Source organism: Lynx canadensis, chromosome E1 (assembly GCF_007474595.2).
Source record: "Lynx canadensis isolate LIC74 chromosome E1, mLynCan4.pri.v2, whole genome shotgun sequence".
In the NCBI taxonomy this organism is placed as follows: Eukaryota; Metazoa; Chordata; class Mammalia; order Carnivora; family Felidae; genus Lynx; species Lynx canadensis.
Window position 1 is genome coordinate 17,739,571 of NC_044316.2, and position 25,679 is coordinate 17,765,249.

Below are 25,679 nucleotides of genomic sequence, written 5' to 3' on the forward strand. Positions count from 1 at the left end.
GAGGGCGGGGGGGGGGGGGGGGGGGGGCGGTCTGTAGTTTGGGTGTGAGGGAGGGCCTTTGAGCAGATGACATTTGAACTGAGACCAGAAGAGGAGGCCATCTGGGGGAAGAGCATCCCAGGCAAAGACCCTGAGTCAGAACTTTCTCGAGGGTCAGACGCACGAGCCCAAAGGCTGGAGCGCCCCGAGTAAGGAGGAGAGGTAGTCGACGTAGGCGACCCTTTAAAGTACCTATCCAAAAAACTGAATGGAGCCAAAGCCGAAGGCGAGGCCCCACCCAGCCCCGCGGGAGTAGACCCAGGTTGGTGCGCCGGCCAGCCTTACGGCGGGGGTGGGCGGGGCGAACGTCTGGCCCACCCCCGGGGGCGGGGCGGTACCTGGGCCCCCCGGCCGGGGGCGGGGCTGCGGACGCTCCCCCTTCTCTCGGCTCTAGCCGGCGCAGGCAGCCGCCGCGGCAGCAGGCAAGCGGCGGCCCTGCGAGGCCATGAAGGTGAAGAAGGGCGGCGGCGGGGCTGGGACGGGGGCGGAGTCCGCTCCAGGGGCCTCGGGCCAGAGCGTGGAGCCCAAGCCCGAGCCGCAGCTGCAGGCGGAATCCGAGTCCGGGTCCGAGTCGGAGCCGGAGGCTGGCCCGGGGCCCAGGCCGGGGCCGCTGCAGAGGAAGCAGCCGATCGGGCCGGAGGACGTGCTGGGGCTGCAGCGGATCACGGGCGGTGAGCACCGGCGAGGCAGCGCCACCCGCGGTGGGAGGGCGGGAGGGAGAGAGCGCGGGAGGGGGGCCTCGCGGTGTGCCGAGCCCGGGCCCCCGCCCCCTTTCCCGCCCTCCCCCTACCTCCCCTCCCCCACCCGGGTCCCCCTCGTCTGAGTCCCCTACCCTTCTGCCTCTGAGCCTGAGATCTCCATGTCCCCTCTTCCCTTGATCTCCTTGTGCCCGCCTCTTCTCCCTTTAGACATTTATTTTCACCCTATTCCTTCCTTTCTGAGGAGGCCGTCCCCCTTTCCAAGGTGGAGGTGGGGCAGCAGCTGCAACTGTGACCCCTTCCCCGTGGAGTCTTCAGAGCCCTTTGAGGCTGGTTTTTTTTTGTTTTGTTTTTTTTTTGCAATAATGAAGATGGGTGCTGAGTGTAGTCTTCTGTCCTCAGTCCCCACCCTGGAGGCTAGGTGGAGGCTGAGCTACAGCTTCGGTGACATTAAGACCCTCGGGTCTCCCTGATCGGTAATGCTCTCACCCTGGATCCCCCAGGAAGTCTGGGGCCATCCTCCAACCCCAGGAAAGGACCTGGGCAGGAAGCTTCAGTGGGTTGGCTCTGGGCCCTCTCAAGGGAATGAGTTAAAACCGCCCTTAGCCTGTCTTCTTTCCGGAGGCCTGGTCTCCGCTGTGGTTGAATTTCTGAGCTGGACTGCCTGGGTTGAAGCCCCAACTGTGCCAGGTAGTTGACTGTGTGACCTTGGGCAAGTAATTTCATCTCTCTGAGCATGTTCATCTATAAAATGGGGACAATGGCACCTACTTTATAGGGCTGTTGTGGAAATTAATTTTCTGATTTTGTATAGTGCCTGGCATGCTGTGCATGCTCTAGTATAATAGGGCTCTTTTATCCACTGTACTGAGGGCCCCACAAGACTGCCCCTGGCTGCTGCCTAGAGGCAGACAAATGGGCATTCAGGGCAGGGGAGGAGGTTACCATAGGCAGGGAACAACGGCTAGGAAGCCTCATGGCAGGGGCGGTGGCTGAACCTCAAAGAACAGATGGCATTTGGAGAGAGAGTGGCCCTCTACCCTAGCTTCATTTATCAGTAATCCTGCCCCAGCTCCCTCTGTGAGAGCAACTCTTGGGACCTCTCTCTGGTAGTGGGGGGCAGGTGCTGGAGTGGACCTGAGCCCTGCAGTTGCAGGAGCAGCAGAGCCCAAGGCTGCCAGACAGAGCCGGGGAGGGGACCATAATGGCAGGTCTAGGCCTGTGCATCTGGGTCCCTGGGGGACCAGCTTCTCTCTCCTCCCTGAGCCAGGCAACAACCATTCTTGGCTGGGCCCCCAGAGTGCTGAGCTGCCTTGCCCAAGCAGACACTAGTAGAGGGAGGGAGCCTGGACCAATCTGATGTTACTGCCAGTTGAGCTGTAACTGGCAACAGCAGGTTTAGAATTTAGGGTAGCTCTGGGACAGAACTTCCTTATAGGATGTTTGGAGGTCAGGTTGACCTGTCTGGGTCCTAGGTAACTTTAAAGGTTATTTTGCAACTGTGGGGGCTTCCAGCCCGTGTACCACAATGTGTCTCCTATTTTGGAGGAAGTTCATAGCCCTTAGAGATGGGGCAGCTGTGGGGGATGGGTAGGGGAAAGGGCTTCATGGGAACCCTTTTCTCTTTAGAAGGTGAGAACAGGGTTCCAGGGATCGCCACCCTTTTGACCCTAATCACACAGGTCTGAGGGTTGCTCCTCCTGGATTACCAGCCCTGAATCCAGCTTAGGAAGCTATTTGTGGCAGAGGGAAAGGGGGCAGTTGTGTTCTGAGCCCTCAGCCACTCTGCCCCTTTATCTGGCCTTACCCTGGGTCCCAGGCCTCATCCTTCCCTTGGCAGAAGGGAGGGAGTAGGTGCAGTGTTTTGAGCCATGGGCATTCCATTTCTGTCATGTCCTCTAAGGGCAAAAGGGCTAATGATTCAAGGTGCAGTAGAAGAGACTGAGGGCAGACTGCAAGAACTTATTCCCACGTGAGAGAGAGGAGAGGCTCCGAAAGCAAGAGAATGTGGAGGAGAAGGAAGGGTTTTCCAGAGAGCTGGAGTTGGGCCACTAGGATCCTGCTCCCAGTTCTGCCACCTCTTCTTGTCCCTGCACCTTCTTTCCACATCTTGGGATTGGTGCTTACTTTCTGTGAAAATAAAGTGTGTATGGGGTGAGGTGGGTGTTGCCCACCTACATTCCTTCTCCTCTCTTCACACCCTGGACTGTGGTGGACAGGCCAGGGATCAGGCCCCTCCCCAAGCCCTGTGTAGCCCCTGCTGGACCCCAAGGTGCCAGGAGGATCCCGGGAGGGCTTCCTGGAGGGGGCTGCCCCAGGATTGGGGAAGAGAGAATGACTTTACATTCACTTCCTCTTCCTGCCCCAGAGGAATTGGAGGTGGCCCAGGGGCTTGGAGGGTGATTTCCGGGCCTCTCTGGGGAGGATGTGATGCTGGGCAGGCTGACAGAGCAGACCCACCACTGCTCCTTTCTATTTGCTGCCAGGGCCTCCCTGAGCACTTGTTGCTGCTGCAAGAGAAGTGAGGGTTGGATCAGGCGCTGATATTCCTAAACTTCCTCTGGCAGGACTCACCACTCTTCCTGGTTCCTCTTCTGGGCCTGAGGACTCCCTTTACCCCCATGCACACCCCCAAATGCACCTGCCACACCCTCTTCCTGGCTTTGCTTGTACTCTTCACTATGGGGGTGGCTCAGAGCCAAGGCCGGGTAGATGACCTTTGAGGGGGTTCCCTCTCTTTGCTAAGACTTCCTCCCATTTGGAGATCAACAGGGGTTGGGGGCAAAGGTGGCCCCCTTCCCCCAATATTATAGGCTCTGGGCTTGAGTCAGCAGAGCTTTGACTAAGCTGCTTAAGGGAGCTGGGCTGATATAAGCCGCTTATGGGGAGAGGAGGGGGCTGGGAGGTGAGGAGGAGCAGGGAAGGGGTTGTCTGCCTGCCCTAGTATGACCCAGGTCAGGGAAGTCCTTGCCTAATGCACCTAGATGTAGTTCGAGAGGCAGTTATGTGGTGGAGGTGGGGGGGGGGGTCCTTCAGAGTAGCACTATGTATCTCGTGAGGCAAAGCTGTGTCACCCCCTTTAGAATGAGGTTCTCAAAGGCAGGGCTGTACCTTTCCTTCCGTGCTGGGGACTGCTCATTAGATTGGAGACCCATCTGGCTCAAAGTCACTGAGTTAGCCCTGGCAGAGCAGAGGCTGGAATAAAGCCCCTCAACTCCAGGATGGGAGGGACTGTGGGGGGAGGTGACCTTATCTTCCACTCACCTTCACCCTGCTCCTCCCTGAGTTCAGAGGCTACTAGGATGGCGCTGTTTGTCTCCCATTAGATCCCAGAGACAGGGCTCTGTATCCCCCACACTCTGGGTGTGCCCCCAGGGCAGGGACTCAATTCTCTCTTTCCAGAAGGCAGTGAACTAGTCTGGGGTCTCACAAAGGCTGAGCTGGTAGCAGGGGCTTCTGGATGGGTCCCTCTTTTGCTTAGCTGCCTGTCTCCCCTAGACTACCTATGCTCCCCCGAGGAGAATATCTACAAGATCGACTTCATCAGGTTCAAGATTCGAGACATGGACTCAGGCACTGTCCTCTTTGAAATCAAGAAGCCCCCAGCTTCAGGTGAGTAGGCTAGGTAGGACATAGACGGAGGGAGGAGGTGGGCAAGGGCTGTGAAGTGGGCTACCCAGGGATTCCTCAGCCCGCGGAATAGAGCTGGGGCTGGTCCTCTGCTTTTCTTTCCGGTTTTGGGGCTGGACATCTTGGGAGGATAGTACGGCCTCTTCAGTCCCTGCCAGCCTGCCCTCTGCAGGCCTTCCTGGGAACTGCAGTCCCAGAGGCCCCTGGCCTCTGTGTCTCCCGTGGCCCTGGGAAACCACAGTTGAAACCGGTGACCTGATTGCTGAACTAGAAACCATCCCCCCTCCCTGTGGAATCATTTGGCCAAAGGTCTGCACCCTAAATGTGCATCAGACTCTCCTGGGGAATTTTTAAGAGTTCAGACAGATGTGGGCCCTGGGGTGGAACCCTGGGTGGGCATGGGCCCCAGCCTGAAGCGCACTGAGCCCCAGTCGGGGTACATTGCAGAGCGGTTGCCCATCAACCGGCGAGATCTGGACCCCAATGCTGGACGCTTTGTCCGCTACCAGTTCACACCTGCCTTCCTCCGCCTGAGGCAGGTGGGAGCCACGTAAGTCACTGGACGGCGCCGTGGGGGGGGGGGGGGGGGGAGGGGGGCACTTGGAGGGGTGGGCAAAGGCTGGGGGTAAGGGTGAGGGTGGGAATGAGCCCTACCTGAGTTCTTACTGAGCCGCTCTTTTGGGGGTGGTGTCTGTCTTGAGCCTTGCTAGCTGACTTCAAAGCCAAACTCAGACCCGCCCCCTCCGATCTCTCAGGGTGGAGTTCACAGTGGGAGATAAGCCTGTCAACAACTTTCGCATGATTGAGAGGCACTACTTTCGCAACCAGCTCCTCAAAAGTTTTGACTTCCACTTTGGCTTCTGCATCCCCAGCAGCAAGAACACCTGCGAACACATCTACGACTTCCCCCCTCTCTCTGAGGAGCTGAGTGCGTGGGCAGGGCTTTGTGGGAGTAGGGGGGGTGGGAGGGGCTAGAGAGACCAAAGTGGGGGGAGCGTGGGTCCGACCCCCTTTCTCCTACCCTGGGTCACCTGTGTTTTGGCCACCATTCCCATGCCACCCGTGGGGAAACTGAGGCTCAAATGGGCTGGGGGGACTCTTTGCGGTGGTTCTGAGGTTGTTCAGCTTGTCCCCATCCCACAGTCCTGGAGCCCCTGCAGTGTCCTGGCTCAGGCTTCTGACCTTTGCCCTATCTGGCTGGGCCTCTCTTACAGTCAACGAGATGATCCGTCACCCATACGAAACACAGTCTGACAGCTTCTACTTCGTGGATGATCGGCTGGTGATGCACAACAAAGCAGACTATTCCTACAGTGGAACGCCCTGACCCCCAAAACAGCCCCATACCCCGGGAGGGTCCTGGACCCTCAACTGTGACCTCCCCAACACTCACCTCTCGACCCGAGGCTTCTGCCTGAAGAGTATTTCAAGAGCCCTGGACCCTGAGTCAGCAATGGGAGGGAGGGTACTCGATGGCCCCAGTCCAAATCTCTGAAGCCCATGAGGCCTGGCGCATGGGGTGGGGTGGTAGGAGGGCTGTCCGCCTCCATGTCCAGGAAGGCCTCCTGTGAGAAGAGTAGCCAGGACTTCTGGACAGCCTCGCTGGGCCTCTTGGGCCCAAGTTTAAGAATAGTGTTCCCCTATCCAGGCTTTGAGCAGGTCAGGGCAGAGGCCTATTCCCTGTCCCCTGCCCACCTACAGGCCATTTAGAATTGTAAATTCACAGATGAACATCTGTGGTGGGTGGGGGAGGGTGTCTGGCTGCCAAGCTTCCCAAGGGAGTCCAGGGCCTGGCCCTAGCCCCAACCTTTACCATCAGGGGCTGAGCCACCGCCTGAGGGGTGGGAGGGACGGCCCCTCGGATTGCAGCCTGTGGTAGGGACTGGACCAACTGTATATAGTTTTCAATAAACTCTCTCCTTTTCTGTTCTTTGGCTGTGGGCCAGCGTGTGGGGGTGTGGGTGTGGTGGGGGTGGAACATTAATGTGACTCTCAATTCCTCCTGTCCCCTAGTCCTCTATGCCCTGACATCACAGCATCTAGAGTCAGCATTTACTACATGTTACAGCTGGAAAGGGTTTTCCTTTGACAAAGATGGAGACCCAGGCCCTGAGAGAGGAAAGCTTTGGCTCAAAGTCCTCGACCACTCTGGCAAAACAGGGGCTGGGACAAAAGCCCTCGACTCTAAGGTGGACAGAAGGTGTGGGGGAGGTGGTCTTGTTCTCCACCCCTTCTTCCCTCACCCAGAGCCCACTGGGACTACTAGTTTGTGTTTGTAGCCCTCATCAGAGATTCAAGGTGGACACAGTTTGGGCTAAGGTTTGGAGCCATCTCCTTGGCCTCAGCTGCCTTGGGGAGCCCCTGGCCTGGCCGCTCTACATATAACATTGCCTCTGGCCCCCAGCGCTACCCAGACCCAGAAGAGCTCTTAATTCCCTTAGTAGAGGAAACTGGGGAACTGAGATAGGTGGAGAGCTCACACCCTACTTTTCCCACCCACTAATTTAGATATGCCTGGTGACAGCCCTCTCTGGGCTGAGGCTTTAACCTAACCCACTAAGAAGTCTAGAAGTGCTGGAATTCGACTGGTGGAGCCCTTGCTGGGACTGGGTCCTGGGCTGAATTCTGGGAATTCTATTTTTTTTTTTAAGTTTATTTATTTACTTAGCATGCTGGGGAGAGGGAGAGAGAGTCCCAAGCAGGCTCCACACTGTCAGCACAGAGCCGGCTGTGGGGCTCGAACTCATGAACCATGAGATCATGACCCGAGCCAAAATCTAGAGTTGGGCACTTAACTGAGCCACCCGGGTGCCCCGAACTCTGGGAATTCTAAAATGAGTGAGACCTGGAACAAATGCTTGTTTGCAGGAGTAAGATGGACCGGGCATACAGGGGAGCAAGAGTGGTCCTGCTTGGAGAGATCTCAGGAGGACACTTGGAGGAGGCAGCATTGCAGCAGGTGCTTGAATGGCTCAGCATGACTGGCCAGAAGAGGTGGGGTAAGCATTTGTGCATAGGAAGCAGCACAAAGCAAATGTTTGGAGGCAAGATTTATCCAGAGCATTTGGGAAGGTGGGTATTTATGATGTGGAAGGAAGACACAGGTGGCTTGTAGTGCAGGTGGTGAGGCTTCTTCTGAGGGAGGGGGAAGGATTAATCGGGAATGACCTGTTCAGATGATCTCTGGAAGGCTGGATCTGAAGGAGTGAGACTAACAGCCAACACATAGTGGGTGCCAGACCTCTGGCTGGGCGCTTTATATGTGCTGGAATGTTCACAGTCATTTGTGAGGAAGGCACTGTTATTATGGCCACTTTACAGAAAATGCAGGCCTAGAGGGGGTAACATGCCCTGCCAATGTAGCCTAGCTATTAAGTGGTGGCATCAGGAGTCTAACCTAACCCCGGCAATCTGGCTCTGGAGTCCCTGGATGACCATGCTACGGGCAGGGGCCGCCGAGGAGGGTGTTGCAGTCATTTGACTGACCGCTGAAGGGACCCTGAATTAGATCAATATCCATAGAGATGGAGAGAGATAGGTGAAGTTGAGATTTTCAAGAGGGAATCTTTCTGGGGCTGGTGGCTGATGAGGTGGTTGGAGACAGGGAGGAGTCGAGGCTGAAGCCCTGGTCCACAGCCTGAATGTTGGGGTGGGAAGGGGTGCTGTCACTGGGCTTGGGAACCCAAGTTGGATCAGGGTGGGAGCTAGGGGGAGGTGGTGAGTTCAGGTTGAGATCTGCTGTGGTGTGGGACAGCTTTCTTGAAGGAGGCGACTGGGAGGACAGAAAATTCAGGCACTGAGACCAGGAGGCGAATGCAGGCTGGAGATGGTGATCCTTGGAGGTCATTGGCCACAAGACAATTGCAGAGGCTGCAATGGTGGCTGAGCTATGGGGCGCCCAACTGGCACCACTGGTGTTTAGTGAGCAGGAGGCAGGAACGCTAAATGCCCTCCAATCAATGGAGTGCTCCATGCAAATAGTCCACACCTCCCAACAAAGAGTCACTGAATGGGAGTGTGTAACCCTAGGCAAGGCCATTGAGTGTTTGAGAACAGGGCAAAGGGAGAGGAATCCATGATGGAGAAAGGAAGAGCAGCCAGACAGGGGGGAAGAGAAGCCTATTTTGTAGTAGGATATGTTAGAAGCTAAGGGAAGAAAGACTTTTACCAAGAAGTGAGTGGTCAGGAATTGTCAGTTGTCCCAAAAGTGAGGAAGGGGCCTGGGGTGGGGTGGGGGGTGGCTTGCAGATGAAGCTGTGTAGGTATACAAAGTATTTGGAGTTGGAGGTGCTGTTGATGGGGTTAAAAAGCTACAGAGAAGCTATAGCAAGCAAGAGGGACTTCCAGACCTACAGCTGTTAGAAAGAGGACTCTCCACCACTACCCTGGTAACAGTCTTCACTGTGCCTGCTAAGTCGATCTGGGTTGAGGTTCTGGATTGGGCTGAGGTCCTCATCCCTGACACGGGTAGCAGTTTAGCACTTACCCTGAGAGGGCCTGGAGGAGCTCAGATGAGAGAAGTCTTGGCCCCCTGCCTCCTTTTAAGCCTTCTTGTCTCTGGCACTCGTCCTGCTGCTAATGGTTCCTGGCATTTGGTTCTGCACTCGGTTCCTGGCACTTTCCCGAGGAACCTAGAGGATCCCCAGGAAGAAGAAGGAGGGAGAAGATAGGGTGGGGGTGGGTCTAGTCCTGGCTCTGATGATGATGAGCTGTTGACCCTGCCAGGGCTGGGCCTCAGATTCCATTTCTCTGAAGTGGGCCAGAATTCTTTGTTTTGACTCTTCAGGAATGTCATGGGAACCCCATTACTGGCTTGAGCAAGAAAGCCCAAGAGACCCACCATTCATGCTGACCCAGGCTGGTCTGGGTGAAGCACGTTGGGGCTGCCAAACCCACCTCAAGATATTAAGATGCTTCCCTTCCAGTTGGTGAAGAACTGCTATCTCAAGTCCCTAGTGCCTTCTTCCCTCTCCTGGCCCCTCCCCTTAAGAGCCACCCTCCATCCCTCATCACCCTGCAACTAAAGCAAGGGTGCTTTACCTTTCTGTGTGTCATAGACCCCTTTGTTATCGTCTGCTGAAGCCTACAGACAATAAGGGTTTTTTTTTTTTTTATGAGTACAAAATATATGGCAATCCTAAACACAACACACTACATAATAGAAATCTATATATCTATTCTGCAATACCTGTAATATAACATGAAAACATCTGTGATTTCTAATCTGCGATTCCTCTACCTTATATGACAAAGTCACAGATTCCACTAAAGCTATTGTGGTTTGTTGTGGACATTTGTAATTGAGGGAAATACTACATTTGAGGTAGAGATGAATGAAAATGAAGGTATAATTTCTTCATCCAATTTGATAAGCCCATGAATTCTAACCAGTTTTAGAACCTGTATGTTTAGCAACCCCCCTCCCCCCCGCCCCTGGGAAAAAAAAAAAAAAAAAAAAAAAAGTTAACTCCCGGCAAACGGGGCGCTTCCAGACCCTACATCCACTCAGCTCAAGTGAGTGAACGGTTCGTGTGAGGTGACCAGCAGGGGGCAGCATATGAATGGGAGTGTGCGGCTCGGCTCAGAGTGGCTACAGCCCAGGTTTAAAAGAAGGGCCAGTCTGGTTCCAAACAAAAACAAACACAAGACCCCAGATCCTGTTTGCCACCTGCCTTACTCGGGTGGTTCCCAGCTCACTAGTAGGTGTGCTAAAGGGGCCCATGGGACAAAGGTCTGAGTACCTCTGGAGATGTCCTCTGCTTACCACCTAGGATGGAAGTGTAGCGTAGGGGGCTTCACCCCTTTCCTTCACAGCCAGGGCTGGGCTGGGGCAGGTGCACTGGCTGGCCATGCCTCCCCGCACTCGGCACCCTATCCTTGCCGTCCTGGACACAGGCTTAGAGCCTCTTAGGGAGGGTGCCGCTGTGGGGTGGGGCTCTATTATGGTATCTCTACAGAGCTGTCCTCTGGGGCAAGCAAGTGGTACTGCCTGGCTCCTGGAAGAACTTTCCAAGCCTTGAGGTTCATGTATGTGCTTTTGTCTCCCACACCTATCCTGTCCCTGTTCAGGCAGAGCGTGGGGCTTCCTCTTAGGCTGTCCTTTGGTGACAACAGCCCACCAAGGTGGCACCCGGGAGGTGAGTCTGAAGTGTGACTGAGGGGGCCCTTTACCCTCCAGAGATCACCGTCCAGGGCCAGCAGTGTGAATAGAACCAGACTGTGCTCCATTCATGTCACCTGTGGAACCCAGAGCTCCAGCCAGGGAAAGATGGCGGCAGGAAGGCACAGGCTGGATGGGGAAGTGACCCCTTCTTGTGTGAGGAGATGGGAGCGTTCGAGGAGGGAAGCGGTCACAGTAGGACGGGGTGTAGGGGGAGGGAATCCTCTTCCTCCTTGTGGGCAGGTCAGCTGCTTCCTTGCATCCTTTTGACAGTTCTCCTGGGAAGAGGCCCCACTGTCCTGCCCTCTCATCCTCCCCAGGCTGATCAGGAAGTCCTCCTAGATGTCTCACTGTTTAGATTTGGAAACTTGACAGCAAAGAACGAGAGTCAGGGTGACAACACAAACCCAGGGCATTGACAATTAGTGAGGCCTGGCCTTTCTGTCCAGGGAGGGGAAATCCAGAAATGAAGCCTCGGGAGCCAAGACTACAAGGCATTTGCTTTATTGTTCCAGGTCAGGAGATAATGGCAGGCCATCGAGGGATCTGCTTGTGCCTAACTGAGCCCAGGAAAACCTCTGGGGGTTCTTGTCACCCCCAGGCCTCCAGGGTAGGCAGAAGCTCCCACTTGGTGTGGGTTGGGCTCTCTGGTAGGGCATGGCGGGCAGCCTGGACACACCCCCTAGCTCCAGGGACATCCTGGGTCTGCCAAGCAGTCAGAGAGAGGGGAGCGTGGGTGCTCACTCCCCACCCTGTCAGCCTGCATCAGGCTTCCCTTCCCTGAAAGGAAGAGACTGCCCGGGACAGTTGGAAGTAATTAGTAAGTTAGGACCTAAACTACATGAATTTCTTACAGAAGGGGTGAGATTGTAGTGATCTGGAGGGGCCCTTCCTGCACCCAGGGCTGGGAAGAGAGGACACTTTTAAGTTTCCAAGGGCAAGGACTTTTCCAAACACTTTGTGTCAGAATTGGGCTCAGTTTGGTCCTGGGGTGGACGCTGCCCCTCCTGTGTGTCCTTCTGGGGGAGGTCGGACAGAGTGTTTACTGAGGATGGGCAGAGCCTGGCAGAGTGGGGGCTGCTACTCAGCCAGTGGGGGACCCACAGACAACTTGGGGAGAGGCCCCATCCCTACTCCTCCTTGACAGGCTGCTGGCATGAAGTTGGGAGAATAAATACAGGGGGCTTCTGGGAGAGAACATGCTAGGAGGGGCCACGCCTGCAGAAAATGTGGACATCAGAATAGGGCTTCAGGGTGGTCTTGGGCCTGGCATGAGGACCCTGAGCCCTCAGCTCTCAGCTGCCCCAGGAATGGAGCAGCCAGGCTCTCAGTGGTGTAATTCTGATTCCTCTGGGTAGAAGGTATGTGGGTGGGTGTATGTCTGAAAGACTGTGTGTGTGTGTGTGTGTGTGTGTGTGTGTGGTGCATATGCATGTACACATTAACGCAGAAGCGCTTAAGTGGGGATGAGTGTGAGCTAAGGAGAGTGTTTTTGGTTTTTTTGTTTTTTTCCCAGACACTGGGTCTTCAGGGACCCTGAGTGAGGAGCTGGCTCGCTCAGCTGGCGGAAATGTGTGAGGGGCAGCATCGTGGGTGGTGTCTTCTTCACCCCCCGGCTGCCAGCTAACAAACAGTTGGCTTAGTGGCACAGGGGGCAGGGATGGTTTTCCTTCCTTGACCTTTAAGGTGAGCCCGACGTGGGCGGCCAGCTGGGACTTCCAGGCCACATAAAGGCTTCTGGGTGTGGCTCACGCGAGGGCCATGGGCTTGGAGCTGGGGCTGAGGTACACAGAGGGGCCAGCGGGGGCCGTGGGGGGTGTGGGCTCCAGCTCCATGAAGGCCGAGTAGAGGGTGGTGAGGTGCAGGTCACCCAAAGCCCCGGAGCCTCCACCGCCTGGTGGTGCCACGTCGCCACTCCCACTGCCTGTCTCTGCCAGACAGGGCCCAGGTGGGAAGCAATGGGGTGGTGGCAGAGGTGGTGGCATTGAAGATGATGTCGGGGACGAGGTCACCAGTACCAAGGGATCAAGGGCCAAGCTGTCATCCTTCAGCTGTTCCCACAGGTTTCCTAGGTGGTGGAGAGAACAGGTGTCACTGGGAGGTGCAAAGGAGCCCTGTCTGTCCCCTTGACCCCATGGCTCTCACATGCTAAAGAGAACAGGATTGGGGTAACCTTGGCTGGGGAGCAGCCCCTTGGCACTCGCTGTGTGACCCCAGGCAGTTGCCAGAACTCTCAGATTCCTCTGCTGTAGCCTAAATGATCTCTGGGGCTCTGTGTTTTGGAGGTCAGAGGAGGGAGAGTGGAGGAGTCAAGGACTTGAGAGCTGCCTATTGGAAGGGCTGATACCTAACGCTGCGTACTCTGGAGCGAGCCTGCAGAGGGAGCCCCTGGAACTCTTCCCCCTGGCTCCTGCCCAGGCTCCCGAGGAAGGTGGTTACACAGCCAAGGCTAAGGATCTTCCAACAATGCACTGCAGGACCTGATGAGGTGGCTGGGCTCGGCTCTCTGGGCCTCCTCCACTGCAGGCCCAAGGGAGAGGAGCGGAGCCGGGAACACTGACTCTGGGGAGGAGACAATGCTGCCCCCCACCTCCTCTTGGTGTTGTGTGTCCTGCGTGCGTCACGGCAGGCCAGGGCCTGGCCTGGGTATCGGGGCTGTGGGGATGGAGGAAGGCGGCCGGACTAAACCCTGGACTGAACTTGGCTGCTTGGGTTCCAATCCTAACTCTCCTTCTTTCTAGCTAAGTGACCTTCAGTAAGTTACGTAACCTCAGTGTGCTTTTGTGAAATGGGTTTAACGGTTGCTCCTTCTTTAAAGGCCCAAATGACAGAGCACATGTAAAGCAACTCACACGATGCCTGATTGTTACTAGGGGCTCAGATGCGTGTCTATGGGAGCCCACATGTCTACGGCTTCCTCTGAGACTCCCACTTCTGGACAGGGCTGAGGATCTAGCTGTACGTTTCTAATGAGCTTCCCAAGACCTGGGCTGTCTCCCCACAGGACTGGGAGCTCTGTGAGGGCCAGCTGTCTCCACCTGCTTGTGGATACCCCCTACCCCGGTGCGCCCAGAAGGTCTGAGGCCTGGGTCAGCACCCTCCTCCAAATGTCCTGTGGCCGGGACCAGGGCCTGGGCATGCACTGAAGTTTAGATTAGAACGGTTGGGCTTGGCCGCGAGCAGAGGTGGAGCAAGCAAGGTGGAATGGAATAGACAGAACCTCTCCGCAGACTCCTGTCCCCAAAGCTTTCCGGGACTGGCCTCATTCTGAGGCCTTACATTCTTCCTGGGGGAAGAGCTCTTTCCTCCTTCTGTATTAAAAGATGAACTCTGAGAAAATGCAACCGCTTCTGGGGAATGTTCCGACTGTCATCTGCTCACCGTCAATATGGAATGGAACTTGGGCTCTTCCCCACCTACCCAGAGCTGAGGGTGGTTTGATGATGGGGTCAGTCGGAACATGTTCAGGGGCACCAGGAGGAGGGAGGTGGAGGCAAGGACCTTCCTCTTTGCCCCTTGGCATCCCTCGCCAGCTCGAGACTTGTCTGCTTCAACTGACCAGAAGCCTGGCAGCTCCGGGCTGCAGCCTGGAGAGTTGGAGGGGATGGGCCGTGCTGCCGGACGCACCTCTCCAGTCCTGTCCCACCTTCCCTTTCCCACCCCCAGCTCACCCTGGAAGTCAAAGTCGGTGAGAGAGGGGTTGATGGCATCCAGGTCAGTGCCAAGGTCTCCGTCTGGCAGCAGGGTGTCATGCATGGTCCTGGCCGGGGAAGGCTCAGCCAGCAGCTTGGCGCTGTGACTGGGCGGGGTGTTGGCAGGCAGAGGCGAGTCCTGGGGGGTGCCTGGCTGGGCCCGCAGCTCAAGGTGCCCATCTGGCTGTGGGAACAATGGCTGCGGAGGTCCAGGAGGGGCCAGGCCCGGTGAGAGGTGCGAATATGTCTGCCCGTAGCAGGAGGGCACGTGTCCTCCAAGTAGGTCCTGCAGGGGGTTCTTGCCAGGAATGGGGCCTGGGGCTGGGTGGATTGAATGCAGTGGCTGGGAGAGCCCAACTGGAGGTGCCAGGGGCCGGATGGGGCCTGAGCCTGCCAGCCCGGGGGGTGGGCAGCCCAGCAGTGGGGGGCCCAGCTTCTCCCTCTTCTCTCCAATGAGGCTGTCCAGCTCTTCTAAAAAGACCCAAGAGAGAGGGACATCATGAGACCTCCCTTTCCCCACAATCCCTCCCCAGCCTTGGAACCGCCCAGGCCCTCCCCTTACTGACAGGTTCGCTTTGCTCAACCTATTTAGCCTCCCTCCCTCCCTCTCTGTCTGCTAGTGGGTACGCCAGGCCCTCCCCTGCTCCCTTGCATTGCCCATTGGCCTCCCACCTGGCTTGGCCATGCTCTTGCGGACAGCAATAGGGTCTTTCCTCTTCCACTTCTGTAGCTCTTCCTGCATCTTGTCGATTTTGGCCGGATTGAGGGCCCACAGACAGCCCTTGCGAGAGGAACTTCCTGATTTGTTCTCCACCTTCTCAAAGCACTTGTTGAGAGACAGGTTGTGGCGAACAGAATTCTTCCAGCCGTCGGGCGCCGTCTGCCGGAGCGGAGCAAGACAAGAATTCAGGCCGGGGTCAAGTAGCCAGGGCGGGGTCTGGGCTCCGGGAAACTCTTCCTGCTCCCTCTGGGCACAGAACTGCCACCCGTCTGGATCTTGGCGTCCTCCTCGGCGCCCAGCCCATGCTTGGTACCCCCTTCCGTGGTGGGCAGGAATCTTGACTGCAAACTATTTTCGCTTAAAATCTGCCTTCATCCTGCTCCCACCTCTGGCGACCCTTCAGAGGATTCTTGAAGTGATTCATAAAGGGAGGGCCCGTTCCCTATCTGGAGTTGGGTCCTCGGGCCCATGCTGGGACCCCTCTGTGGACGGGGAACTCACTACTCAGGTCTTGGATGCCAGTTTTGGAATTAGGAGGAAGCTATGGAATGTTCCTTTCCTGGGTCTGCCTCATCCCTGCTGGGGCAAACTCAGAAGCAAAGAAAGAGGGGTGCATTGCACACATGTGGCCTGAATATCTGGGTTTTGGTGACGGAGGGAGAGAAGGAGAGATTGGCTATGCATACACACACGTGAGTGTCCCTGAATATGTCTCGCCGGTGTGAGCCTTCTCTTGGGTTGGTGGGCCGCGAATTCCCTTGAGCGTAAGGATGTGTGTGTGAGAAAGTCTCTCTGGGTGTGTGGGGGTACCCATGATTGCATGCGTGTGTGGGTGTGAGTGTTCACATGAGTGTGCCCGGGGGGGGGGGCGTGCCCTGGTGGGGAGGCCAGCCCTCAGGTGGGGAGTGGGGGGGGCTCGTGCCAACAGAATAAACACCCATTAGGAGGCCCGGTCATGCCACCAGTGCGGTAATTGTGCTCAGGGAGGGTTGTAAAAACCATTAGGCTGACTCAGTTGGGTGAGAGGCGGTGGCGGGGGTGCCAGTGGGCACCCCCATCCTCCCCACCTCCAGCTCTGTTCCAGCCTCTGTGACGGTCCCGGGCCCAGCAGGGGCCAACTATGGGCAGGACATCTGCTCCAGCCAGCGGGGCCCCTATGCCCTTAGTCCCTGGTCCCTTTTCCCTTTCAGCTTGCAGTTTCTGGTTAATGAGGGGCGGCCACTCCCTCCTCCCCGGCTCACTTGCCCCAGGGAGCAGCCAGGCTGAATCACGCCCAGCAGAACTGGGTCCTGATGCCAGCGTCACGGCAAGTTGCTGGCAGGAGCTGCGGGAGCCTTTGTCAGGGGCAGCTGGCCTGGGACAGGGGGCTGGTTGAGATGACCCCCAAGGATCCCAGGGTCATAAGGGAGGATTCTGGAGCCACCAGACCAGCCAGCTGGGGATTTGCCTTCAACTCCCACGACGGTCCCTACTGAGAGTTGAGGTTGTGTCGCCTGATGGGCAGAGTTAATGGGCACTGGGCCCTTTTATGGGCCCATAAATCTGTGACTTTGGGATGCCAGGACAGCCCCCACCCCAGCCACTTCCTGTTTGGAAGAGGGATGGTCAGCACTAACAATTATGTCCAGTGGATGGACACTTCCCCGGTCCCACATCCCTGACTCATGGGGTTACAGGACACCCACCTCAGCTGCCTTGGGCATGAGTGCTATGCACCCCAGGGTCCACCTTGTTCTTGCCCAGAAACATGACCTTCAAATGGAGAGTAAGAGATAAAGGGGGCAGAGGATCTTTGAACTAATTCCTTGGGCAGGTCAGAGGGGATCCGTCAGAGTTGGAAGGAATGTATGTGCCAACTGGTCCAACCTGACCATTTTACAGATTGGGAAACTGAGGTCCAGGGAAGAAAGGGCCTGGCCCTAGATCACACAGGAGGCAGTGACAGAGCTGACTCCAGCCCTGTCCCCTCATTAAGGGCCCTGCCCAGGTCACCCTATAGGGCTGGCTTCACCACCGGGGCCCGTCCCAGCCTCACAGATGCTTTCTCTCTGAAGTCAAATGTAAACTCGGGAGTGAGGGGGTGATGCAACTGGCTAAGAACAACAACTAGAACCAAAAACAACAAAAAAAAAAGCTGTTAGACCTCTTCACTCTTCAGCCCCATAAAACAGGGATTACACAGCTCCCAGGAAAAATAATTAAGCCAGGAAGATGAGATGCAGGGAGGGGCTGGGGGCCAGGCTGGGAGTTGGCAGGGAGGAATGGCTGAGAGGAACAGGGCAGGGCCCTCAATTCCCTCTCTCTAGCCTGGCCCCTGGAAGCCCTAGAGAAGGCCCTCCAGATCTACAGGGGTTAGGAAGAGTTTGGTCTCCAGACCGATTGGGATACAGGGGCAGCCCTGGATACTGGCTTTGATGCTTCTCAAATCCCAGAGACAACTCTCCCCGCTCTTCCTTTCTCTCCCAGAATCTCTGGCGGATGACCACACTTTGCCATTCCCGGCCAGACCACTCTGGCCATCTTGCCCGCTCATTTGATGGCAAGGCAGCAAGTATAAACTTGTCTGAATATCAGCTTCTAATTATCCCCAGGCAGGACCATTGGGAAGCCAGTGAAGCCAGGGATCACCTACTGGCAGGTGGAGATGAGCTCTGGACCCGGGCCTCAGCTCCTGCCTGCTGTCTGGTTAGCGGATGGGACTGTATCCCCCAGGATGTAGCCCTTGGAGAAGGCATTCCTCACACACAAACTCTGGTCTCCCCTGCACCCACCCTGGAAGAAGAGGTCTATGCTGGAGGGTCTGGGGGGGGGGGTGGGCAGATGTGTGAAACCAAACAGCTTGAGGCAACAACGGCTCCCCCTGCTGTGTGACATTGAGCAGGTGGATCACCCTTTCTGATGTGTTTGCCCCTCTGGAGAGAAGGACATCTGTCCTGCCTCTACGGAGGGAGTCTGGTAGAGCCCTCAGAAGCCCCTTGAGTGGGTGACAGGACCTAGATACTGTACAGGTAAGCCACTCAGTTCCCTGGAACTCTCGAAGACCGTGAAGCCCACACCCCGCTTTCTGGCAGAACTGTAGCTGAGCCTGCCGCCCACAGAGGCAGATCTTAATCTCTCCCTGGAAGGCAATGGGTCCTGTGGTCCCAGCATCCCATGCCACCTTGGCTGGCTAGCTCTTACCCAAATTCCTTTAGCCCTACAGCAGCCTGGGGGCAGGGGTGGGGAAAGGCTCTCATTTCTTCCCAAGGTGTCTCTCCCCACTTGGGGTAGGTGGATGTTTCTGGAAGCCTGTCAGGACGGACATGTCCACTTTCCAGCAGCCTAAGGACTGACTCCAGCCTGCTGTGTAACCTTGTGTGAGTGGCTTGAGCTCTCTGCTCCTTACACGGAAGTCTGACCTTTTGACATGGAGACCAGGGGAAGCGTGGAGGAAGTGGGGCAAACCCTCTCCTGGCTTTCGTTCTAACCCTTGTTCCACCTTCCAACGGAAGCCTCTGGCTCCAGAGAGGCCTGGCCTGCCCAGGACCTGGGGATGGCGGGAATGGGGTGGATCTTGGGCTCACCTTGAAGTAAGGAAAGTGCTCCGTCATGAAATTGTAGATCTCGCTGACAGGAAGGCTCCCAGTTTTACTGTTCTTAAGGGCCATGAAGATGAGGATGCTGAAGGCAGAGAAAGCCTTGAGTTTGAACTTGGGAGCAGGCTGGGAGTCTCCCCGTCACCACCCCACCTGCCCCGGCAAGAGTGGTGGAGGGAGGAACCTGCCGCAGATTTAGGTGAGAGGCTCTATGAGGTTGGAAAGAGAAAGGATGAGGACGTGTCCGCTGAAGCCAGGAATTACGGCTATACGAGGGTCTTGTGGAATCTTGAGAGCCCTGGGTTGTAATCCTGGCTTGGCCATTCACTAGCTATGTGACCTTGGGTGAGTGCCTTAACCTCTCTGAGCCTCAGTTTCCTCAGCTTTGAAGTAAAAAAAATGTAATAGCTACCTCAGAGTTGTGACGATTAAGGATGATGCCTAGAACATAGAAGGCACTCATTAAATGGAAGTTGTCATTACCAGTCAGCCCTCAGCCAATCGCACACTGAATGTTGGATAGTAAGGGAGGGAACTGAGGTTCCTTGAGCCCCTGCCCCTGCAATGTGCCAGGCATATTCTCTCACTTAATCCTTCCAAAGGCCTGAATATTGCTGTCCCCCCGCCCCCACTTTTTTTTTTTTTAAACAGATGAATAAACAGGCTCAGAGAGGTCAGATAACTTGCCTGAGGTTTCACATCCTCTAGAAACCCGCGGGGTATGACTTCCCTCCTCTGGCATCACCTTATACCTTGAGGATTCCATGCCTCAGCTTCTCCACTCTTCCTCTCACCCACTCCCTTCCACCACAGGGGTGCTGGGAAACATACCTGTAGGAGTAGATGGGTTTTGGGAAGAGAGGCTGGTGCCCATCGGTGCTGGCCTGGGGTGCGATCCGCTGGTATGGATAGTGTGAGGAGCCCAGGTATGGTATGGGGTAGCTGCCGCCACCTGGTGAGTACTGTAGAGGTCAAAGGGGGCAGAATGGTTGCCATGGTAACCAGTCTTTCCCAAGGTGGGGGTGATCCCCTCCCTGCCCCACTCATATACATCCAGAGAGGGAGCTGAAGCCACACTCTTCTCTCCCTGGTCATGGGCTCCAACAGCAGAACGATCTGAGGGGGCTGGCCAAGGGTGTGGACATCTGAGAGGCTCTGAGGTGATCCACGTTCCCAAATTCGGGGTCTCAGAGCCCTCAAAGCTTCCCCCACCCCCTCCTGGCTTCCTTCCTCTCCTGCCATCTAGGTACTCTGGTTGCCATGGTGATGGGCGAGCAGCCTGGCAGGGCTAGAGAGTGTGAGGGCCTCCAGGCCTCCCCTGGAATTTCCCGGAACGGCTGGGCCGGAAGCAGGGTGTCCAGCCTGGGCATTCGTTTGCTGGGCACTGCCACGTTTTATGAGTTTCAGTGGCTCTTTGAAAGGGCAGGTCATGGTGGTGGGCCGGTGGGGGTAGGAGGTGGTTTTACGGCAAAGGGAGTGGCTGCGGTGCCAGGGGTGGCGTTTTATGGGGGCCATGGGGGTGGGAGACTCTGACTCCCCCATCTGCTCCAGGCTGAAGTGCTCTTTCCAGGTCACCCGAGAGACACTTAGTGCCTGAGTCACCCTCTCTGCAGGCTCCATAAAGGCCTGGGTGCGGCCATCTTGTTGGAGGGGGGTGCGGAATGCAGAAAGCATCAAAGCAAGGCTGGGCATGGTGAGGCCATTTAAGGTCTGGCAGCCCCTGAACCATGCTGTGGCTCAGTCCTTGATGGTCTAGGCTGCCTCAGGGACACCCCCTACCCCGGGGCCAGACCTTGAGCCTCAGGATGGCTTTAGCCTCTCCAGCTAGGCTCCTCATGGCAGCGAGGGTGACCCCTCATGTGCTCCCTCCGCTTCCCTCCGTCTCTTTCTTTCCCCCCACAAAGCAAGCAGTCTGACCACCTCCCCACTCCCCCCCACGTGCCTGCCTCCCTGGCTTGGCCAAGATCAGGGCCAAAGCCAAAGAGCTGGGAGTAGAACCTGCTCCACAGGCAGGGCCTGTCTCAGTGCCAGGCTGCAGGTGGATGGAGCTGGGGCGCTGGGCAGTCACTTGCTCCGTCTTGCCCAGCGACTCCTGGGAGCTGCCTGGCTGCTCTGGGGCTCTTTTCTGCCTCTTTTTAAAAGCCTGCATCCCATGCCAATGTGGGACAAGTACTTGGCATCCTATACAGGTCCAAATCAAGGAGGCTGGGCAGTGGGGTGGGGAAGGGGGGGGAAGGACCAACGATGAGGGGGTCTTGGAGCCCTCCAGGTGGGAAGGCCGCCTAACTCCATACCCGGTCCCACCCTATTGAGGTGAAAGGGAAGTTTGGAGCCAAGGTTACATAGCGAGACAGTGGCTGACCCAGACGGGAGCCCATTGTTTTCTTTCTGCTCCGTCTTGTGTGTCACCCCACATGACCCTTTTCTCTCTGCCCCTGTCTTTGGCCCTCCTCCTCCCTCCCTTCTTGGTTCACATCTGGGCCCTGTCCCACGACAGGCCCCATTCGCTTTTCAGAGACTCTCAGAGGAACCCCACCTACTCCTAGAGAAGGGCAATGGCTTCCTTCCTTCCCCATGAACCCCTGTCCCCCCAGCCCCGGTGGCCTGGCCCGAGGTCCAGGGTCCTGCTGCCTCCACCTGCCCATCCAGGTGTGCACACCCACAACACACGCCTGCCCACCTCACACCACATAATATCCTGAGGCCCCAGGGAAGCATGCCCACGTGTCCCTGACCCACCTGGTGGAAGGGGGGCTGGGAGGGACAGTACATGTGCTGCAAGGGGGGCTGGTAACAGTACATCCCAGGACCAGTCTCCAAAGCTGAGGGCTTGACCTTGACTTCCGATCCCTGCTGGAAGAAAAAACAGATGACCAGGCTGGGCCTTAGTTTTCTTCCTCCCGCTCTTCTGTGGCTTGAAACTTAACACAAATGCAGCCTCTACTCTGCCTCCCCCAAAGCTTATTCCTAGAGAACAAAGAGAGGACAGAGAAGGTCAGGGGTTTTCCTGAGGGAGCTCAGCAAGTTAGTGGTGGAGCTGGGGCCGGAGTCGACAGCACTCGCCACCCCCCACCTCACTTCAGGTAAGAGGCAGAGGCTGGGCTGTCCAGAGGAGTTGGGTCACAGTGAAGGTGGGTAGGGTCAGAGACCTCCCTGGAATGGCACAAGGATACAGCGTATGAGTCCACTCATCAAGCCTGGTTTGGGGCCTGCTTGCGTTCAGAGCTGCTAGCCTCTCAGAGCGGGTCTGTGAAGGACATCTGGAAAAGGCCACTGCTCTAGGATTCCCATCGCAGAGCCCGTATTTAGGAGAGCACAGGAAGTGGCCGGACAGGTTGGTCCGGCTCATGACCCCAAGCTCTGTACTTCCTCCTCGGCAAAGCCTAAGGGAGCTCCAGCAGGCTCTTTGGAGGGGGCTAGTGAGTCCTCTCCGCTCTATCTTCTGGCCACCCTCAACTCAAAGCAGCTGGTCTGCTTGAGCCCCATGGCACACTTTCAACCCCGGCACAGGGAACCTGTCTTGAGCTGCTGCCAGTGGTGGTGGCCAGACTCTGGCTTCCCAGGGGTTGTGAGCTCCACAGGGAGCCCCCAGAGTCTAGCACAATCTCTACCCTGAGTAGGGCCAGAAAGCGTGCACAGCTAGTCCTGGAAGGCGAACCAGGCCAGGAGGAGGTGGACCCCTCTTCCTGGGTTATCAGGGGCCTTGGGAGCCAGCATCTGGGCCCAGAGGGTCAAATTCAACGGTTAGCTCTTTCTGGATGTGCCCTGGGGTTGCTGATGCAGAGATAGCCATAATCATAGAATCTCAGGCCTGGAAGGGCCAAGAGCACTATGTCCAACCTCCTCATTTGGAAGATGATGGGGCTGAGCCCACTGAGGGGAAGTGACGTGTCCAAGGTCACCCAGTGAATCGACCAGCTAGCTGGTTCTCTGGGCCTGAGCTCCTCTCCACTGTGCAGGGAGTAAGGGAGTAGCCTCAAATCAGCCTCACAGGGCAAGGGACACCTTGGGCAAGTCACTTGGCCTCTATGGAACCTCAGTTTCTTCACCTACAAAACGAGGGTAGTGAGGAGTCTTTAGAGGGTTGTTGTGAGGATTAAATGGACCACTTGAAAGAAAAGATCTGGCACAGCAAGCAGGGGCTGGCATTGAGTGGACATTTGGGAGGCAGAAGCTAACATGATGGTGTCCTCACCACGAGTTGCTGTCGTGTTCAATGGGCCTGAGGAAAAGCCATCAAAGGGCCCCAGAACCAAGGCTCTTGACTTGGCCACAGCTGGTAGGTACCCAAGCCCTTCTCTATCTTCCAAGTCTAGGAATCAGGCTTTGTTGGGGGTGGCTTGGGGATGGAATGGGAGCCTGTTAGAAAGCAAGAGGTGAGGAGAGCTGGTGGGCATCTGGAGAAGGCACAACCCAGGCTGAGGCCACTCAGTGCTCACTATCTCAGGGATCTCCAAACCTCCCTTTAGATTTCCTCTGCCCAAGGCAACAAGCCTATAAAGCAGGTCCTCATAACCATACTTTTCAGATGAGGACCAGAGAGGTTAAGTGACTAGCCCAAGATCATACAGCTTGTGGGTATGGCTGTGAAAGGGATATGTTGGTTGACCTTCCAAGGTGCTTTCAAGGTATTTCTATGAATATACCCAGGCCCCATTGTGGGCAAAGAATGGGGCCTGGAAAGTCCTTTGAGAAGACTTAAGCCCTCTCTCAAGACTCTATGCTGATGCTAGAGAGGAGAACATTGTGCTCCGTGGCTTATCCCCAAACCCTTTCTCTTGCCGTCTGGAATGTGTTTTCCTTCTCACATTTGCATATGGGCGGGTAGGTCTGGCTGGGGATTCTTGACACTTAGGCAAACAGAGAAGTCACACACTGGAATCCTGACTCAGGAGCCTCTGGGAAGCTGCCAGCTTCCTTAGCCTGATCTCCCCCACCTTGCCCTCTCCATGCCAGGCCAGGTCAGCATCCCCTCCCCAGCTGACCTGGAGGCCAGAATGAAGCCGAGACCCCAACTTTCTGAACTTGTCGCTTCCCTGGCATAAACTGACCCTGAGTGGAAAAGTCTGGAAAGGGAAGGCGGAGTTTGATCTCAGGGCTTCTGGGAACTAGGACAGGAGTAGGTGGGATGCCCAGCGGCCACTGGTACTCACCAGGACTTGGGGGCTGTGCTCCTGGCTGGGGTAGGGGAGTCCGTTGCACCAGGCCTCTGCCGAGAAGCCAGGCAGGAAGGCCTCAGCCTCCCCCACATCCACGGGGATCTCCTCGAAGGTCTCCAGTGCCCCCGGGGTCTTAAAGGAGTGTCCATCGAGGGCCAGGGCGGTCTGGGCCTCAGGGAAGACGTCTTCATGGAAATGCCGCTTGTATGGGTGGAAAGGCCCATGGCCGCCCTTGAGGAAGCGCCCAGGGCTGCTTGCTGGGCCCTCCTCAAAGCCGAAGCTGGGGAACTTGTCTGAGGGTGAGAGCCGGAAGGGGCCCGGGCCAGGGCCGGCTGGGCAGTGGACTTGCTCAGGGCCAGGTGACGCGACACTGGGACTCTGTGGGGGCAGTGAGGATGCCCTCTCTGGGGGGCCGTCGGGCACAAATGATGAGCAGCTGAAGCCGGCAAGCTTCTGGGGTGGACAGAGGGTAGAGAGCCTGTGAGTGGATGCTGGACCAGGACCCTGCCCTGTGCTAGGGTAAAGGGGTCTGTGGCTGAGCTCCGGGGGCTCCCAAACGATGGAGGAGACATAGCCTGCTTTTGGAAGCCCTCGTCTGTGAGGGTACGCTGCTCTTAGATCTGAGGTGCCCTGAGTCAGATGGATATATACAGCCTTGCCCCGGGAAAGCCCCAGATGGAAGGGAGAACCAGAGGCCTCTATCGAACACTTCTGGATCTTGGAGTCACTGGGTACTCGTTCGCTGGTGGAAGGGACAAGGCAGACCCCGGGAGGGCTCTGGGGGTGGGGCCTAGGTGCCAGATACTCACGTTCTGTGGGGCAGGAGAGCCTGGAGGCCCGGCGCCTGCATGAGGTCCCCCTGGGGCTCGCCCTCCAGTCTGGCGGGGCCGGGCAGCGTGGCGTCAGACTGCGGCGGGAGTAGCGACACCATCACCCGGTCCTGGCCTCGAAGAAAGCCGGCTGTGATGAGAGTGAGGACCAGGGTCCTGCGGTGACCGACCCCAAGTTCACCACCTCCCCACCCACCCCCTCCCTGGGCTGGGACCCTGACTCCCACCAGACATCCGGTGAGACACAGACAGATAGACAGGCGGATAAACAGACAAAGTGAGAGAACATCAGAGATAGAAAGAAGCAGATAAACGAGAGGCAGAGGAAGAAAGCACAGAGAGAAGACTGGTGGAGACGGAACAAAACACACCAGGTAGGAAACCCCCCACCCCCACAGTCCCAGGAAGGAGAGTTGGCTGCTCGGGGGCTCAGTGGTAGATGGAGACCCTGCCTCCGGCCCCTGTCTCCCCAGTGCGGGACTGGGCTAGGTGACCGTGACAAGCAGTCTCTGCTCAGTGGCTGAGCAAGCAGGTGGTCCTGAGAGAAGGAGAGCTGGGGAGAGTGGGTCAAGCCCAGGCGGAGGGTGGGAGTGACCCTCACGCTGCAGGTGACCCAGCCCTCAGTAGAGGCTGGGCCTGTGGTGCCATTTCAGGGGCTGGCATGACCCTGAAAGTGTCAAGTGCCACCGGGGACTTGAGGTGACCCGGTTGCCTGGTGGCCCTGTGAGCCTGGCATGACGCCGGGCTGTAGCCACTGGCCCAATGTGCAGTGACGGGCCAGTGCTGTTTTCTCCTACCTCCTCCAAACTGCATCTCGTACCTGTGACCCTGTGAAGGCTACTGCCCCTCCCCCCCTTTTAAAATATTTGATTTTTAAATAATCTCTACACCCAGCGTGGGGCTCGAACTCACAGCTCTGAGATCAAGAGTCGCATTCTCTACAGACCGAGCCAGCCAGGTGCCCCAGGCCACCGCCCTTTCTGAGCTTTGGTTTCACCATTTGAAAAACTAGGGGCTTGTACTGGATGATAGCGGAGGGCCCTTTCTGCTCAGACCTTCTAGAATTATAGCACTTTGTCCCCGGCACAGCCCAAGAGTTTGAGAGGACTCAGTTCCAAGCCTTTCCTTGCTCGCTGTGTCAGGGAAGCTCTCTGAGCTTGAACCCCATCATTTAC

At 56.8% G+C, this 25,679-nt stretch overlaps 2 protein-coding genes across 2 annotated transcripts; one reads left to right on the top strand and one right to left on the bottom strand.

Moving 5' to 3' along the window:
* The first annotated feature begins 424 nt into the window (after window positions 1-424).
* On the top strand, window positions 425-6,297 carry UNC119 (unc-119 lipid binding chaperone). The gene is made up of 5 exons (XM_030295529.1): window positions 425-710; window positions 4,236-4,349; window positions 4,815-4,917; window positions 5,123-5,295; window positions 5,582-6,297. Exons 1-5 carry the CDS (start codon window positions 485-487, stop codon window positions 5,692-5,694), a joined length of 729 nt encoding a protein of 242 aa, XP_030151389.1. The 5' UTR covers window positions 425-484; the 3' UTR covers window positions 5,695-6,297.
* Window positions 6,298-12,275: 5,978 nt separating this feature from the next.
* On the bottom strand, window positions 12,276-24,605 carry FOXN1 (forkhead box N1). Its single transcript, XM_030294588.1, is given in 9 exon segments — window positions 12,276-12,595; window positions 14,199-14,690; window positions 14,892-15,099; window positions 18,504-18,600; window positions 19,347-19,477; window positions 21,255-21,365; window positions 23,669-24,127; window positions 24,484-24,509; window positions 24,512-24,605. Coding segments are annotated over 9 exon segments (1,938 nt in total).
* Window positions 24,606-25,679: the final 1,074 nt, after the last annotated feature.